The sequence below is a fragment of the Aythya ferina genome (assembly GCF_964211825.1).
Source record: "Aythya ferina genome assembly, chromosome: 1".
NCBI lineage: Eukaryota > Metazoa > Chordata > Aves > Anseriformes > Anatidae > Aythya > Aythya ferina.
The window spans coordinates 31405953-31419842 of record NC_140296.1 but is presented as its reverse complement, the minus strand read 5'-3'; the positions used below and the strand labels follow the sequence as shown (position 1 = coordinate 31419842).

Genomic DNA, 13890 nt, shown 5'->3' with positions numbered 1-13890 from the left:
TGGAGGTATTTAAGAGATGTATGCACATGGCACTAAGGGACATGATTTAGTGATGGGATTCAGTAGGTTGATGACTGGATTTGGGGATCCTGAAAATCTTTTCCAACCCAAATAAACAGTAAATCAAACACTAGACTCAATAAAGTCCATGAAATCCCTGCTGTCAGACACACTTGTATTTATGCTGTCCCCAAATAATTCATTTGCCTTAGTGCAGCACAGTGCCAGGGATGTGTCGAGTGTTCGAGTGTGCCAGAGTCAGCTGGAGCACCTGGAAATCAACAGCAGAGAGCATTTATATTGAGACAGGCTAGGCACTGGGCTTGGCAGCATCAGTGCTGAGCTGAGCTAAGCCCCACAGAGGTGTTTGTGTGTTGCGAGCTGAGCAGGTCAGACTACCACATGAAGATTGAGACCTAAGCTAGTGGCATGTTTTCACCTCCACTTCCACCACTTTCTTTCCAACAATATGCTTCTCCTCCACTCCCGCTCTACCAAAGTACTGGTGTCCTTTCATTGCCCCCTGCCCATGTGCTATTTTTCTTAAACATAGCTCCTCATCAAGCTATGCATCAAGAGAACAAATCCAACCTCACGCGAATCAAGATCTTCCTAGGTAGTCTTCTAATGCAGAGCTAGGACACACACACCCCTTAGGAAGAACCCAGCAGTCCCCAAATCTTACTGCATAGCTATCCTCCTACTTAGACTCAGCCACTGAACGCTTGACTGGAGGTAGGGCTGGCTACTGACAACACCAAAGCCAGGCATCTCTGAATCGCCCCACCGTGCTGCAAAGATTAGTACATCACCCTGAAAGATACAGAGCTGGGAGATTTTGTCCCGTGCAGCAAATACCGCAGTCAACTCTAAACAAATTGTCTGTAATTCAGATTACACATACACCAGTACCACCAGTGGACAAAGGAAGCATTTAGAGAAGAAGCCAGTTTAATAGGCCAATTCAGAGTTATTAAAAAGAAGAAATTTCAGATTGTGAAACAAAATAATTTTCCTAAGAACTGCTAAGGACACTCTATCAGCAAAAGATTAAGAGGTGCTACAACACTATAGATTTTCTTTTTAATTCAGGATGAAGATTGGAAAAGGAAGGAAAGAAAGCCCTGATGGATTTGGCTCCTGCAGTCAAAGAATAACATTTCTCAAGTCAAGCATTCTAGTAACTGCTCTCCTTTCACACTGGACAATAAAGGACTATTACCAGCTGTGTGACAATATATCTTCACATTTTATTACTTTGAATTTGATTTTTTTTAAATGTATTTTGCCAGGACCAATATAATTCTTGCCAGGTTTAAAGACACCATGGACAGGCTGCTGTTGCTGAATGGGGGCAGGGACTATCACAACCTTTTTATTTTTCAGACACCAGCAATAGTTCAGCTTCTAATTTCCCCACTTTCCTCCACCTTTTCTTCTGTACAGACTTTTGTTTCTGAATAGATATGAACAGGGGCAATTTGGGAATTCACTTTCTACAAGTTAATTTCATGGCACTTAGCAGACAAAGTGAAGTAACTTAAATGCAAGCTTATTATTATAAGCAGTTTCAAGCACTTGTCATCCTGGTGTTTTTTCTTCATAGCCTGAAACCACATCTTGTACAGAACTGGAGGGGGGCGATGTGTGAAGTTTCATTTCAATTTTGCATTTGAACAAGTATTTTTTGTAACTTAATTAGAACCACTTTATAATCACTTCGCAGCCTCAACATATCATATAAGAGCTTTTCCAAAGTAAGAGACAAATTACCATCTAATACCAGTTGCCCAACTTGCACTTTTTTGGGGAAAGAGTAAACTTTGATTCGGCTGGTGGGTGAGGCTTTAACATGTCACATCTCACACATATTTCATGTGTCCAGTCTACATAACCATCACCTGATCCCACACTGAGATGCTGCTGAGGTGTTTCCCCACTTCCAATTGCTCTGAAGCACAGGCTGAGACTTTGCATGGAAACTACATACACACACACCCTACTCGCACACAGGCTTCAACAAAGGCTCAGACTCCTGCTTTGTTGGCATCAAGACCAGATCTTGTCTGTTTCTGGAAAATAGTAAGCAGCACACTGACTGGAACGGAGCCACTTCTTGGCACAGAGGCATCCTTCTTGGGCCCCTCTTGTTTCCTTTGCTACACATATACCAGAAAGCCTTCTTAACTAATGCTTGTCTGTAGGTTTTTTAATTCTGCTGCCACCCTTTGACATTAACTGTCAAACTTCTCTGTTCAACTCTTTGTTAACCCTGAGCCTAAAAACCTGGACTATTCTGAGGGTGTGCTAGTATTTTAGTTTGAAGGACCATGTCCAAAGGGACCCAGAGACAAAAAGCTGAGTTAGCTTTGCCACCTCTGGAAGGATATTTTAATATGAGAGCTGGCTTGAAACATAACTTGAAATAACAGAGCAAATATTTATCAACAGATGTAATAGTTTTAAGAATAGAAGACTCCTCCTGCCTGCTTCAGCATTTCAGATACTTTCTACCACTTTCATCTGGGTTAGTTAAAGAAATCCCATTTTAATTGTCTTCATCTCATTCACAGAATCATTGAATAATACAAGTTGGAAAAGACCATCAAGATCCTCAAGTCCAACCATCTGCCTGACCCACCAAGTCCTATCACTAAATGTGTCCCTCAGTGCTCTATCCACACACTTCTTAAATACCTCCAAGGATGGAGACTTCACCACTTCCCTGGGCAGCGCATTCCAATGCTTGACCACCTGCTCCATGAAGAAATTCTTCCTGATGCCCAGTTTAAACCTCCCCTGGGACAACTTGAGACCGTTTCCTAATGTCCCATCACTTGTCACCTGAGACCTCAGCAAAGAGACCAACACCCTCCTTGCTGCAACCTCCTACCAGGTTGTTGAAGAGAGTGATGATGTCTCCCTTCAGACTCCTTTTTTCCAGACTAAAGTTCACTCAACTTCTCCTCATAACTTGTGTTTCTAGTCTCTTCACCAGCTTTCGTGCTCTTCTCCCCAAGGGTAGTGAAGAAACCCCAATCTCGTTCACTTCTTTGAGTGTTTGTTTCCCACTCATATTACATGGTTCCTCTTTGACCCAGCCTCTCGTTCATTCCTCTTTCTCATTAACTTCATAATATTGCAGACTTTAATTTGTATACTCCTGGTTTAGAAAATAATTCACCATTACTGCTTTATTAAGATGTGCAGAGAGAATCTTTCATCTCACATAGTGAAAAATATTGTGTGAAGCCCTTGTAGTAGATGTGTACCAGCTTTCCCTCTGCAAGTATCATATAAACATGAAACAGGACTTTTAATTATTCTTCCCCAAAAGCTTAGCTAGTTTTATAGGGATTCCATTATCTAGTCAAAATCTTTGTGGATATATTTAATCTTGCTGTAAATTTTGCAGGGAACTCAGGCGAACCAACTGATTAAGTATCTACTTAACTTTAACTAGGGGGTTGTACCAAGCCTTGGGCAAAGACAGCTACACCCATGGGAAAACTCCTGCTGCTCACCCCCAAGAAAAAAAAAAACAAACAACAACAACAAAAAAAGCAAAACATTGCACATAGGACAAGTACCTGAGCTGCCTTCACTGTGATGTGGATATATGCCAGTATGCATGAAGGCAAGGCAGAGGGTCCTTCATGTTTGGAAGTGTCAGGAAATAAACATAGAATAACTTGAGAATGGCTGTTTGCTTTCCTGAAGGTGAGTTGTTAAAGTGCTTGAGGATTTCCAAGCAGCCCAGCTCTTAATAGTCCATGTATTATTACTACCTAGTAGAGTCATTCATGGGTTACAGTGTCAAGCTGCTGATTGCTGCTCATGACCAGCAGTCTGCCAAATCTCGCACAGCCTGGCTCCTCCTTCTTCAAGGAAAGGAAACTGAAACAGCCTTTAGATAGTGAAACCAGTTTCCATCAGCTGCATTATGAAAGATGGGGGAGAAAAAGCAAGGTAAGCAAACTCAGTGCACAATAACAACAACATTACATGCATTATTACTAGCAGCTCAGAAAAAAATGGTGAAAAAAAAAACTTTTAACAATTAGTTTTGGTCAGCTAGGCATGTGCACAAAATGCACACCTGCTACTGACAATTTTTGTTTTGCACTATTTTTGCACGTTAGAGCTTATATGGTATCTAAGCTTGTCACTAGAAAACCAGAGGTGGACAGGGCATAGATCCCGGTAAAACTTAAAATGAAATTCAGGGCTGAAGCTTTGGTTTTACTTCTGTCAGTATGAAGTTGTTAGAAGCTGTTCCATGTCCTGGATTGCATTCAGATCAGTGCTGGAACGCAGCCGACATCCGTCTCTGCAGCCAAAGGAAGTATTTTTGCACTTCCCAGGATGAAATATTAGTAGAGAGAAAAACAGGGAGGTAGGACCGGATTTGGAATTCTGGTTAGAAAGCGATGCCAAGAAGCAGATGCCATGTACAGCAATACCAAACGCACAGAACTGGCTGCTGCTATCACACGTAGCACTGATGCTGTCCGCACACATTGCATATAAGCAGCCCCAGGTGTGAGCCACACTGTCACAAAACCTGTTGGAAGACCTCAGGTGCCATTTAGGAAGCAGTGCTGGTAGGTAGGCTTCTCCAAGTGCAGGAGAACATGCTGCTTTTGTGCCCAATCCCTTTCACAGGATCTCTGTAAAGTATTCCTACATTTACAGGTGTGTATCTTGAGCAAAGTGATCTCGCCTAGTAAATCTCACCTAGGCTCCTTTCTACTTACTGCTGCTCTTGCTGCTGATGGTAGGCTGATGCTTGGTGCCCTTCCTCCTCTCCAGATGTCATCAGCTGCTGGGGTTTTCCAGCCGCCTCTGGTTGATTGTTGTAACCCTGAGAGGAAAATGGGGTACTGGAGGCAGCAGCTGTCCTGTACCTGCTGCCTCCCCTCCATCCTCCAACCCCAGACATCCTTGTCAGAATGGAGCAGCTAAAGCTAGGGAAAAGCCCAACACTGACTTCTTTCAAGTAAGTTTCAATTCCCTGTAAGACCCACCCCCAGCTGGACTCGCAGCCATAGGACATGCAAATCCACAAACTCCTTTCTGATTCATCCTCCAGATGAGGCTCAATTTGATCATCTGAACCACAGCATTGAGTAAGACTGGAGGTGGAGTCATGAGCTGACAGCAATGCTGATTTTTGCTAATAAAACATACAAGTAACACGTTGTGCAATCTTTGAATAGACTGATAAGCAAGCGGAGGTCTGGCTGAAAGCCATATTTCTGACAATTTTTTACCCCAGCACTTCAAATTTCCCAATGAGGGAGGGGAACGATGCTGTTCATTATCATTATCAATCATTATTATTATTTATTATTGGTTTAAATTTTTGCAGGAGTGTACATAGAAAGATAAAAGTGAAACTAATAGCTAACTAATAATAGTCAGCTAATCCTAATAATAGCTAATCCTAAAGTGATGGTCATACAAAATTCCAGCTCTACCTTTCAGTTCTGCTCAGTCAGATTATTATTTTTTTTTAATCTTCCTAATTCTAGCTTGTGAAAAGAGAACAAATACATGATCCTTTTAAGCAAAAACACAGATCCTCTCAGTGAACACACCTGACCAGCAGTACTGTATCAATCAGATGAGGCACCGTGAAATCTGGAGGGCTGGTGAAAACTAGGAACCAACTTAATATCCATAGTACAATAAAGATGTTGGGCAGCTCCTAACTCAAGGAAAGCATACTAATAATGCAACTTTATGGAACAGAGCTAAGGAAATCCAGCTCCACTCTGGGAAAGAGTGTGTGCTCTGCCGCATGTCTTCAGGAACTGCTAAAAGAGCAAGGGGCCCCACAAAGGGTCTTGGAGTAGTTGTGTGGGCTTACTCTTTTCTGGTCTCTCCAGAGAACACAGATATTTTGGCCTGGATAGTGATCAGTCTCGCATCAGAAACTTGATGTCAGGCAGTTGAAAATCTGAGTCATCCCCTAGTAGTCTAGTAAGGGGTTCAGGTAGGTCAGGAGGCTTGAGCCTTGCTGTCCTGATTCATATGGGCTGCCAGTTACAGCTGGGAAAATCTCAGTTTCCCCTTCATCTTTGCAATTTCTTTATGTACAAGGTGCTAGCAAATGAAAGCAAGCATCAGGTTTAGACCCTTATGTAGGACTGTGGAGTCCTACGTGAAGTGCAGAGCAAGTGTTTGGAAAGTCGTGTCTGAGGACAGCAAAGATTTGTGGCCCAGCTGCGCCTACAGGCATTCAACTTGGTAAAAACCCAGCTACAACATCTGTATTCTTCTTAACCCATGCAGATTTATGTCTTAACAACCCAAATTTAATTACAGAAATTGATTATAATGAATGCGCCTACTGCTGCTGTATCTTCTATCCCACATTGTTATGTAAAATTCAGATCTAATAACTGCTTCCTGCTGAAACTTGTAAAGTTCTGGCTCCAAACAGTAACTGTAGAACCTATAGAGGTTACACCTATTTGAGCATCTATATTGCTCAAAAAGAGAGGGATGTAAAATGAAACCAAGCACTATAAACTCAATCACTCATGTTGCTTCAATGGTAGTTTATTTCTTAGTCCTGTTTTGGAAAAAGATACATTAAGATGAAATATCCCCTCAAATAATAATGTTTTGGGGTCACAGCAGTATCACCTGGGGCTTTCAGGACACTTGTATCTAAGTAGTGTATAGTATGGATGTGTACTGGTGCCACTAGGCTCCTTTTAATTCCTTCTCACCTAGTGGAGGTTAGTCTTAGGTAGCCTAGATATGATCGAGTCTGTGATATTTGGATTTAAGATGAGGTGTCAGTTTCTGGCCCTATTTTATTCAGCATTATAGATGCTAAATAAATGCTAATAGAGTCTGTGCTTCCTAAATTTCAGAATAGCAATGCGTGCAGCCTCCTAAAACATAATCTCCTGCCAAATCTCAACCCTTCTCAAATACTCCAAAAGAATTTTAGCACAGTACTTAAATTTTTCCAGACTCATCAAATATTGGCTACTGTTTGTATTTATAGTTGTCTTACATCCCTAATTGGGTCAGATGCTGTGGTGTATTGTCCCTTTCTAGCAGACAAGCACCCACACAGCTGGCTCCACTTCCTCCCTGACAGTCGAACAGGGGAGAAAACAGGAAAAAGGGTGAGAAAACTCATCTGTCAAAATAAAGACAGGGAAACCACTTGCCAGCTATTGTTGCAGGCAAAACAGACTTGACTTGGGGAATTTAACCTAATTTGTTGCCAATTAGCATAAATATTCCATTACTGATTGGAGTACTGGGAAATCAAAAAAAGACAAACATTTAAGGACTTTGGGAAAACAGTTTTCCTCCAACTTGTCCAGGCTCAATCTCACTTCATAGTCCTCTCATTCCCCACCACTTTAGCCAGTCTCATAACGCTTGACAGCATATGGCTTATACCACAGCCAAGCACAATTGGCCTGATTACACTTAATTAACAAAGAAGGGCAAAAAGCGCATTTTTTTTTTTCTTGTTTTTCCTTTTAGCTTTAACATGAACTGCTAAACATATAACATAGATGTGTCTTGCTGGTAAATAGGAGTAAACCATGCTATTAGACTTCCCAGAGATTTGACTCTTTGCTTCCAAAAAAATAAGAAAAAAGTAAAAAAATAAAATTAAATTTAAAAAGGATTACCAAAATGAGAAACTGGTAGGCAGAAGGAGAGAAGAGAATAACTCTAAGTTTCCTAACAGTTACCATGCTTAAAAAACATCTTCTGTGATTTTGTTGCTGTTGTTGCTGTTCTTTTTATGTCTGTAAATGTAAAGCTCTGTTTCCTCCAGCTATTAACATTTTTTTCCTCTATTTTGCAGGAGAAAAGTTCTCAATGATCTTTCATTTTAAATTGAGAAATTCCTTCAGTGGAGATGTAAAACATTAAGAATCACCACATTCCTTCCCTCAGCTGTTTTTACCATGAAATTGCAATAATATAACTAAATAATTTCTGGATAGGAACATTTTATATTGAACTTTTATTTCCATCTCAGCAGCACCATGAACTCTTCTAAAAGTGAAAGATATCAGAGATCCTTTCTCTCTATAAAGGATACTTTCAATCCTCATCAGCCACTTCATCCTTTTCTGGGGAATGTCAGATGGGATAGAACTCTCTTCTATAAAAGAAATAGTACTAAAAAGGAAAAACAAAATAAGTATTTAAAACAATGTCAGAGCCCCTACCTCTCCTTCCCTGAAAACACTTACTCATTCTTCATTATTTCATTGTTGGTTTCTGGATTTAAAGTTTTCACACTTTTAATTTTTTTCTACAACCATAGACACTTTTCATTAAAAGCTAGGATCTACATTTAATCCGAAGAGACTACAAGCCTGAAGCCTGAAGAAAAGCATAAAATTGCAGATGACTTTTGAGAAAGACAGACAGGACAGGCTAGATTTCCTACAGCCCCACTCTCATTTTTTTCTCAGGAGTCAGCATATCAGGAGGCCTCAACTGCTGGAGAGCTGCTTTTCTGTTGCTGTCAGCTAAAATATTTAGCCCTACATCTGAGTGCAATACTCAAAGGTTCACATACATAGTTTTTTCCTTGGATGTTTTGGCTAATTAGGTAAGACACACACTGCACTACACTACTACTACATGTAATTGATCATTGGGAACATCTCTCTATATTTTAGGGGAATGCCAAATATACACAGAAATATACCTATAATTAGCATTGCATATAGAGTCTTTATATACTGTGATGGCAAATTGGAAATTGAATTTTTAAAGATGCATTTGTTTTACTTTACCAAGGTTTCTTCTGGCTGACTAGCTTGTTGTCCAATTAGTCATGAATGGAAAACCTTAAAACCAGAAAACATGGTAACATTCAGCTCTGCTTTTAAAATACTTGATCTGAAACATGCTTACGGCAAGCAAAATATCTGAGCTCACTCATAGACCAAAACCACAAAACATTAATATGAATGAATGCTGTAGTAAGACTTTGGTTTTGGGATGCAGTCAGCTTTGTGCACTCCACTTAACACGTTCTGTTAGGAGCAAGATTGCTATGTGGTGCCGACAGTGTGTTCCGCAAGGTTTATAGCACTAATTGCTACAGCTCAGGATGCTGAACAAGAGAAATTTCACTGATCCCTGGAGAGGTAGCCCCAGAAGGTGGGCAAAATGTTACATTTGGCCAAGATTTATTCTTGTTTGGATTTAGGACTGGAATTTGTCAGGCTCAGCAGAAAGAATGTCATTAGCTTTGACAAGTGTGTGTGTGTGTGTGTCCATGCTGGGTAATCTATTTAGGAGATGTAAAATGCTGCACACACTTCCCATTTTATTGCAAAAAGCTGAAATTGACAGTACCTGTCAAAAACTATCATCTTCCACTCTCTGAAAGAAAATTGACCCTTGTTTTCTCTGCACTATCCTCCAGCACTAGAGCAGGTCCACCTCTCCTTTATCTAATACCACTTTAGTTAAAGGAAGAGGAGATTGAAAATATAATTGAGCTGATGTCCAGAACTTGCTATATTGAGGTCCTGAAGTAGTGCCTGAAAATTATTGGTACACATTAGATATAGGGTATTCTTATGCCCAGAGAGTGCTATGCATATCTATATGACTATATAAATAATAGCAAAATAAATCCGGGTTATTTAAAAGGTCTGATGTTATAAAAAGCATCAGGACTACAAATGAGTGCTTTATGCCATTAAAAATACACGTCTGTAACAAATCTGTTGGGAAAGACAATTACAAAATCAACTGGTAAACTATACAAATGTTATTAGAAACAAAGGTCTCTTACAGCCAGTGCTCCACCATTTTGTCCAGAAGGAAAAGTCCTTGGGAGGTCTGGCAACATTAACATAACATTTTTAAAATTCATGAATATATTTTTTCCTTAACAGTTTTTTAAAGTGGGGACTGACTTCTGCATAAATTATTTTAACACGCTTACTCGCAAAAGGTACCTGAGCCTCTTGCTGTATATACATACCATCCTCTCCACCATGTCTTCAAGGAATAATTGTACTCTTGTAATTCCTGAAGGCCATGATTAGTTCCAGCTTAGGATTTCATATAATATATTTCCCTGCGGTACCTAGTCAACCAAAGGCATCATGCAATTATTATGGTACCTAGAAAGAACATTACATTCTTTATTGTTTAATGTTTCAGAATATGTTACTTAAAGAAATTAGGAGAAGCCCACAGCCCATGCCTCATTTTGCTTTTATCGTGTATTGAGGTAATTAAAGAAACATACAAATGCTTTTAGGAGCAAGGAACCCTTCCAACCTCTAATCCTGGTGCAGTGCCTGGAAAGATTCTTTCCTTATTCATTTGTATGCACATGACAACTCAGCAAGGCTCAAGTACTGATTCTACCAATTTTATATGATACGCCTTATGATTTTCTTGATAACTCGTAATTATACTCCCTTCTCTGCATGACCTCAGAAACTTTAATCTTCAGCGTGAAGCTTCAGTCCCTGCCATTCTCATGTCACTGGTCAGCTGCTACATTTGCAGGCACTTTGGCAACGCTCAGTAGTAAAGAGTAAATCCAAAGTCCTTGTTATCAATTTCACAAGCTTTAATCTGGTTTCTGTTTCTCCTTCCTTCCCGACAGAGATTCTTGCCAGCATTGATCCTGACTGCAGCGCGGAATGCTGTAACACAGACTGTTTAGGCAAGTCATTTACAGGAAAAATATGCAGACAATTAACTTAAATGGCATAACAAATATGGACAACGCTGCTACACATTAATAGTGAAAAAATGCTGGAGCGTATCAGTGTTTAGGATTACATTAAAATAGTAATGGACAGATTGTTTCTACCAGTAGCATCCTGTGCACAGCACAGCACGCAGCTGTGCCATGCTGTGAGGAGCGCAGGGAGACAACCATAACCAAAGAGCCAGCAGCTTTCATTCCTCCCCTCTTTGCTTCCAAGGGAAATGACCTAGTGTCTTTCACTCCCAGGAAAGGATTGATTTTCCTTGTGTTGATTGACTGGCTGGCTCTGCTTAATCTACATTCTTCTGGAGTCTCACTGTTCAGAATGTGATCATCGTAGCATAGCTGGTGATATGAGGAAGACATTCAGAGCAATGTTTTCCATCTCAGAGCTTGACCAGACATATTTGGATGGACTATAATGTGTCACCGTGTCCTTAAAGGCCAAGTTCTGCTACCCTTTCAATGCTGTAAGATGCTACTGGAGTTCACTGATAATAATGTCCTTGCAGAGGTGATCAAGGAGCTGACAAGGGGAGATGCTCTGCTGGACCCAACACTGAAAAAAAAGGGAAGAACTTGCCAGGGGTATGGAGGTTGAGGGCAGCCTTGGCCACATGATACTGAGATGTTAGGGCAAACAGCAGGATCTGGACTTGAAGAAAGCAGACTTTAGCCTGTTCAGGGATCTTAGAGATCTGTTTGGAAAGATCCCATGGGATATAGTACTGAAGAGGAGTCCAAGAGAGCTGTTTGATTCTTAAGGATCACCTGCTATGAGCTTAAGAGCAGTCCATGCCAACATGCAGAAGTTAGGCCAAAGCAGCAGGAGGCATGCATGGATGAACAACCTGCTCCTAACTAAACTCAAATATAAAAAAGTGTGCAAGAGGTGGAAGCAGTGGCAGGCAACCCATGAGAAATACAGAACCCACGCCCAAACAGACACGAGGTCCTTTGCAACTCTAAATTGCAATTCTGTGACAAGGCCTTGGGTCACCACATCTGTAGGGCTGTTCCAAGAATTTTCCACTTGCCATTTACACTAAATATTTGATGTAGCATGTTTTACATGGTAAATATCTTAATTGCTCTGCTATCTTCAGCTAAAGATTTACACCACTGTAACTAGCAGTAGTAGACTCTTCGCTAAGTTATTATAGATACGCTGAAATACTAAGAGAAAAACAAAATAAAACAACCCAGCAGAAATACATATGCTGTGCCACTGAGGTATATCGCTTCAAGTATAATGTTAAATTTTCACAAGTAGTTGCCAATTTTCAATAGGCAACTCAGATTAGTACATATTAAGTACAACATCCTTGCATTGTGGTCAGCTGTTGACCAAATGTCTTTGTGGAGAGCTATTTCCCAGAGCTGCTTGTCCTTGATGTGCTACCAGCAATCAGAAAACTAGTCGCATATTTTTGAAGTTACAGGTAAGGTATTTTGTTGTTTGGCTTCCCTTTCCAAACCTACTCGCTTGCTTTTGATTTTTGATGTTATTAACTTTTGCTGGTAATACATTCATCATTTTTCTCTACAAAAAGTTGGAGAGGACAAAAAGTAAAGTAGGTAGTTTCATTACTTTCTTAGGTGCTATTACCAAAAAAGAAAACTATACATAGCAGAATGAGGAAAAAATATTTTCTGCAGTCTTTCACTTCACAGATTTGCCTCTTACTTTCCCCTGCTCTTATTTGTTTGGCTTGTTTTTATTTCCTACCATTTCAGATTTCTCTCCCAAACAAATACAATGTTTCTTCTCGTATAGCAGATTATCTTTTGTCAAAGAGTACTTTCTCATCAGGAGAGACACAGATTTTCTAAACACATTGCAATAAAATGCAGGAGAGGAGAATTAAGGGGAAAAAAAGCCTACTCAGTTCCACTATTTTAAATTTATTACTTTTAAACGGAGTTTGCTAATCAAAAAGGTAGCAAGTGACATGCTACTCTGCATTACTTCTATGCAAATCAATGAACAAAAAATGATCAGTTGGGGACATCTTTATTGATTTTGAAATAGGTTTCAAGATTACAAGAAATTCAATTCCACTGAAAATTTAAATATTAATCATATATGATCATATGTTATGTATTGAATGAAGAAGTAAAAAGGTATATATTTCTTCCCAAATGAATCATCAGACAACTTCCAACGACTTCTGTGCTGCAGCAAGTTAAATTTATATATCCGTCCGAGATTAATGAAATGCTATTCTCACCTTTACAGCTAATAGCAGCTGTACTTTATGAAGATACTTAAAGATGAATTAAAGTAGTTGCCTGTCAGTGTTAGAGAAGATTGATAAGTATCAATCAGATATACAAAATCACAACACAGGCTCAGAATGATGTGTCTGAAGAAAAATTACTTTGAAACAGGAGATAATTTTTTATTATTTTTTTTTATTGTTGAGTTCCAGGGTGTCCAGACAATTCAATTCCAGTACCAGTACTACAAAGGTTAAGGCAAGGTTAAGGTAAGACCAAGGATGAAGTAAGGGCAAAAGAGGTTGAGTTATGCTGCATTTTTGAGAAGAGATGGCACATTTTAGTGGGTGATACAGGACTAATGGTGACCAGCAACCGCTGCATTTGAAGTATCTCTTGAAGGTTTTCAGCAGGGTGAACTATGACCCCCAGCTGCCAGGATTTTCAGGACATCAAAATATATTGATAGATACAGACATCAGCCAAGGTGCAAAAATATAAGTATTAAAGAAGAATTTATTTATTCATTCATTTATTTATTTTTCCTCCAGATCTAACTTCCTTTATCCTTTCCTTTGTAGGCGTCTTCCCCCTTCTAAAATCCTCTACTCTCTGAAGGCCGACACAAATAATTTCTGCCTGGACTTCCTTCCTTTCAAGTGTTTTCCTTCTTGCGCTTCTTACCCTAATTTTTAACGCATAAATTGTCCCTCATCCCTTTCTCATCTCCACCCTTTCCCCGTTCTTTCTCTGGGTTTAGAGCAAAGAGCCACCCGTCTGGTAGCCCCCCAGCTCCTCAGGACGGCTGGAAGACAACAGAAAGGGACAGGGACAGGGACAGGGACAGGGACAGGGACAGCGACAGCGACAGCGACAGCGACAGCGACAGCGACAGCGACGCCCCCTCCTTCAGGGCCCCCTCAGGG

General features: G+C 40.1%; 1 protein-coding gene across 1 annotated transcript in view; it reads right to left on the bottom strand.

The window, feature by feature from the left end:
- The window catches only part of EPSTI1 (epithelial stromal interaction 1), a 52897-nt gene extending 47108 nt beyond the window's left edge, over window positions 1–5789 (bottom strand). The window contains exon 1 of the mRNA XM_084530310.1: window positions 4758–5789. Within this exon, the coding sequence (XP_084386436.1) occupies window positions 4758–5056 (299 nt within the window). The 5' untranslated portion in view covers window positions 5057–5789. The remainder of the gene's footprint in view (window positions 1–4757) is intronic.
- Between the last annotated feature and the right edge of the window lie 8101 nt (window positions 5790–13890).